Source organism: Octopus bimaculoides, chromosome 3 (genome assembly GCF_046866305.1).
Source record: "Octopus bimaculoides isolate indiv1 chromosome 3, ASM4686630v1, whole genome shotgun sequence".
NCBI lineage: Eukaryota > Metazoa > Mollusca > Cephalopoda > Octopoda > Octopodidae > Octopus > Octopus bimaculoides.
Window position 1 is genome coordinate 38,255,462 of NC_142930.1, and position 5,317 is coordinate 38,260,778.

General features: G+C 36.2%; 1 protein-coding gene across 1 annotated transcript; it reads right to left on the bottom strand.

Annotated features, from left to right (window-relative positions):
• Nucleotides 1-390: 390 nt before the first annotated feature.
• On the bottom strand, nt 391-894 carry LOC106877717 (uncharacterized). Its single transcript, XM_014926676.1, has one exon. It carries the CDS (start codon nt 892-894, stop codon nt 391-393), a length of 504 nt encoding a protein of 167 aa, XP_014782162.1.
• Between the last annotated feature and the right edge of the window lie 4,423 nt (nt 895-5,317).

Below are 5,317 nucleotides of genomic sequence, written 5' to 3' on the forward strand. Positions count from 1 at the left end.
GGGGCCCCCTTGCAATGCGTTCCCTGAAAAGGTTGAGACCACATCAACAGAAAACCTAAAGACACAATTTCTTCACTGCAAATGGTCCTGCTCCTTTCAATGTTATCCCGAAAGAAATTAAAATAGACAAAGGCATCACAACATTCAAAAGGTTCCCGGACAAATTTCGGTAGGAAATACCGTATAAACTACCTACACATGGATACGTCTCAGCCAATAACAACTCACTGCATGAGTGGTCCATAGTTTCCCGAAATAATTAGTCAAAATGATTTTTCCAGGCGCTGTTATTGAGTTAGGCATGGCCTTGGTCAATAATGGCTGCAAACAATCTAAGTTATCTAAGTTACGTATAGACACATGACAGAAGTAAATAGACATTTAAAGTCGTTAAAGGTTATCCATTTCGTGATCACAGATACACCAGGCCCACATTTGGCCCCTGTCAGGAAATACAGCAAGTCTGGACTCATCAGAGAATATGACTATGTCCCAAAATGCTACCGAACTCTTCACCACCTCACTGGCCCAATTTTTTCTTCGCTTCATATTGGCTGCTGGAAGACGTGGATTCCTTCTTGCTGCTCTACCATAGCAACCAAGCTTGTGAAGATACCTGACAACTGTTCCGAGACTGATATCAACATATTTTTCTATGTAAAAGACCTTGCAACGTTGAGTATCCTCAACACTTCCCTTTGCAAAGTGAAGGGTCCTGTCAAAAGGCCCTGGTCGACCTGGGCAAGGTGACGTGGATTCTTTCCCCTTTGTTTTTAATTGCACAATCACTCTATTAACTGTAAAAAGTTGGATTCGATTGTTTTCTGCGATATTATGTTGACTAACTCCACCTTCGGATTGACCCACAATACGGCCTCTTTGAAATTCGGACATTTCATACGCTTCCTTTGTACGTGGTTCGATTTAACAGTCACTTCACTTCTAAAACTTGAAGCATAAAAATGTCAATTAATAAATAATGTAAACCTTCTCAAGTTAAAAGAAACATTAAACGACGTGTCAATTTATGTATGTACGTACGGTGTGCGCGTCTGAAGCTACATATGTTTATATTTAATTTTCTCGTATCATTGAGTGACAGTTGAATTTATTATTTAAAGTGATGGTATTTCGCTGACCAATGGTAAATAATCGGAATTCTGTTGAGAGTTGCATCGGCTAGGCTAGTACCAGTCAGTACTTCTTTAAATAGACAAAACGGATTTATACACTTTGTTTTTCTAGAAATTAATTGACGAGGAAAAACTTTGATATACTGTGATTGTGCTTCCTCTTAATCTTTCTTTTACCTTCAGAAAACGAAATAATCATATAATTCTGCTTGTCACACAGTAAAATATTCATAAGAGAAGATATAAAATTAAAACAAAATAAAGTTAATCTAAGTCGGTTGGAAATTATCATATAGTTCAAAGCTTCCGCTATTCAGTATTAAGCAATTTTTATGACCACTTTCGGCGACACCAAGCAGTTTAGCAAACGCAAAAGAATGATTTTACTGTAAACCATTGGCTCCAAAACTCTTACAGGTTCCCGCACACTTGGTTCCACGTCACATTCCTACTCCTCCACAACGTAATGATAATCCGTGATATCAACTGTATTTCACAAATACTGAACTTATTATTTTGGTATTTTTAAAATATGAATGAGCAACTTTACATTTCAATTGCTACAACGCTTTTTGTATATCTTTATTGAGGTGGATGTACATAGTGCATAATTTATAACTCATTGTTTGCATTACTTGGTTGATATGATGCATTTTGTCAGCTGGCAAATATGAGTTGTACCTGTAATTTAAAGTAGCATCCTTATTTCATTGTGTCACACTGAATCTCTCTGAAAACTACATTAATATATATATATATATATATATATATATATAAGAAAACAAAAAAAAAAATAGAACAAGAACGTAACAAGCAACAACAAAACATCTGGACAGTTACACGATACAAAAGAGGATTGGAAAAAAAGGACGCGTCATTCGGAGCTTCCTATTCACAGTCGGGTTCCAGATCGTTTTTGCAGTTTCAAACGGTTGTAATAGAGACTGCTCCAATCCGGCCGACCAAAAGAAAATCTAGTCTAAGAGCACTAGACTCTTTGGAAGAAAGCAAGCGAATGTATGCGAAGACAAGAACGAAATGAAACGGAGAAATGGTACACAATTCCAAATACAAACAACAGGACATTAACAAGAAGTGTGTGTGAGTGAAGCGTTACGGCTGGAACATAAGAGATGTGAGTCATAGGAAGAAATATAAGAGTTGCTACACGGATGGTACTCGAACCAAGTCAAAGTTTAGGCCTGGTGGAACACCGATCAGGTGGAAGGAGAGGAGAGAGGTAGAGGCAGAAGAATTGAAGAATTAAAGATGGCTGAGAAAGAGAGAAAAAAAAGGAAATGGACAGAATGACGTAAAAGAGGAGGGAAAGTTAGACTGAAGGGAAGGTCAAGAAATGTAAGTGAGGGGGAGCGGAATAAGAAAAATAGAAAGAACGAAGGAAGTGTGAAGTGGGCTAAAAGAAAGAAGAAAAGAGTTGTACAGAATATATATATATATATATATATATATATATATATATATATATTGCTATTTCTGAATTCTCAGTATGTTGGAGAAGCCGGTTACTGTCAATCCCTATATATTTATGATTATATATATATATATATATATATACATATATATATATATATGTGTGTGTGTGTGTGTGTGTGTGTATGTGTGTGTGTGTGTGTGTGTGTGTGTGTGTGTGTGTGCATGATGATATTTTCTTAGGAATGAGCAGCTTCCTCTCTCGTAATTCACAGAAAATATGCATTCTTCAGATCTGGGTAGAATTCAAATAGCTGAAGATCCAAAAGATATATGCACACTTTGTTGAAGATGTTCCTATCAATTCATTAGCATATCAACACTTAAAACTAAAAGAAAACAAAAACCACTATAAACAAGACATCCAAAATAAACGCTGTCGACCAGATTACGGTTGCGTCCCCGCATCAGACTTGCACAGTTTCGAATTTCAGTATCTCTGAAATCCACCAACCCATTTCAGTCAGACCGTCCAGCACGCACTTTGAATTCCTCAGCAATACGCACTACGTTCAGGCTTGTTTATGATGTTCAGCCTCTCAGGTTTACTGATCATTGCTTAGTTAGACCGGCTAAATCACAGGGGGCAGTCTCTTTCTTTTCTTTTTTTACTTAATCCATGAAATGAAGATCACGTGCGATGGTATCATGGGGGGAATTATATTTACTGTGCTAAGTTCCTAGTAGATGACGCGAATACTTGTTGCGTGATCCCGTTCACTCGATCTACGTCAAGTTGAAATTGGCCTGAAATGCACAGCCTGCGATATTGAATTAGCCCCTCAAACAAGCTTGACAATTGTTTCTGCGCAGTTCTCCCAATAATAGTTTTTTCTCCGTACATAACACAAATGTCTCGAGTGGATTTGGCAGATTAAGAACATTGATTCTAAGCGGCGAGAGGCAGTGGCTTGGATGCTCATTCTTTTTACCTGCTATTCGACTGCATCATATTTTTGAAGAGAGGTAAAATACATTTATATTTCAAAGACAAACAAAAGTGTTACAAACACAATTACAGCTAAAAAATATATAAAACGCTATAATAGAAGTATTTTTCGTGTGAATCGAAATAACATTGGAAAGAAACGAAAATTCATGACAACTCATACACATATATACATAAGCGAGTGTTTGCTAGCGTGACTGAAAGTTTTGGTGTTTGTGTCTGTGTATAGGCCTTTGTATGTGTGTGTGTTGTGTTCTTTACATAAGATTTTTCCCTTCCTGATTTCTGTAAGTGGACTTATGCTAGTGTGAAGCACTACTTTGACAGGTTTCAGACAGTGATATTCTCTCTAATAGTTATTCTAATCTTGCTTTTGTGACTATGAAGATGCCAGCGAATGGCACAGAAGAGTTTACGTGTGCGTGTGTGCGTGTGCGAGTGTGTGTGTGAGCGAGCGAGAGAGAGAGAGAAAGATAGGGGGAGAAATATGCATCCATACATGCACAATAACATGCAGACACAGACAGTAACTTACTTTTACAACTCAAATACGTGGTAGGTAGGCAGCAAAGTGCTATTTAAATGATACTTAGCTTTTTCGAGAGAATTTACCAGTTTAACATTAGTATATGAACGTCAATAAAAATAGTTAATGATGCACATTTAGAGACACGTTTCTTAAATTTCTGGGGTGCAGCGTTTCAGTTTGGATATGATTTACTTCCTTCACTGCGCAGTCTATTTCTACGTCTCGCTGAAGACCTTATTGCGCATTGTGATACAGCTGTTAACTTGAGCGGCAATATATTGAAAAGCAGAAAGCAAAATCCCATGCGAAGAGAACGCCATTCTAATTTCTTATTAGTAAATATCGCCAATACGAAATAGAATAAGTGATGTAGCATCAGCTATTATTGATTTATTCATCGTCTTGGATGCATAACAATACAACAATCATTATTCATTAACACTGATGTTTCTTTATCAATTCTGTGTTCGGAACATTCAAATAGAGATGTCAGGCGAAACATATTTGTAGATGTTGTGTAGACTACTGTCCTGTTGTTGTTACTGCTGCTGTTGGTCTTGTTGCTGTTCTTGTAAACAGAGCGCAGTTTAGAAAGTGAGCATTCCTGTTGGTATTAACGGAGAAGCAAGCTAACATCTGGTGGATGTTCAAGGAACTATTTTCATATAAATATTATTGCTTAGTAACTGGCCTTCACAGCTGATGTTAGTGGAGCATGACACTACCAGAGAATGTCAGTCATGGTAAGCAAGTTTCTTCTCTGATGATGTTAGGGCAGACCAACAAAACACATTTTTATTTATTTGTTAATTCTACGTGTTTATTATTTAATAAATGTAATTGTTTGTATATGTTTCGTCAGACTTTTCCTGCCATTTTACTATTTTACTATCAAGCTTATATTATTGCCATTTTACTACTTGAATCTGGAGCTTAAATATGAGCGAAAAATCAATATGAAAATAAAAAAGAAATTAAATTAAAGAAAGTACACCCACCACGCACACACAGATATATATACATACATACATACATACATACATACACATAAATAGATATATAGATATGTACGTATATATATATATATATATATATATATATATATATATATATATATATATATATATATATATGTGTGTGTGTGTGTGTGTGTATATATGTATTTATGTATACTAGTAAACGCACACCTTCTGGACGGTTTAACACATAAAGAAA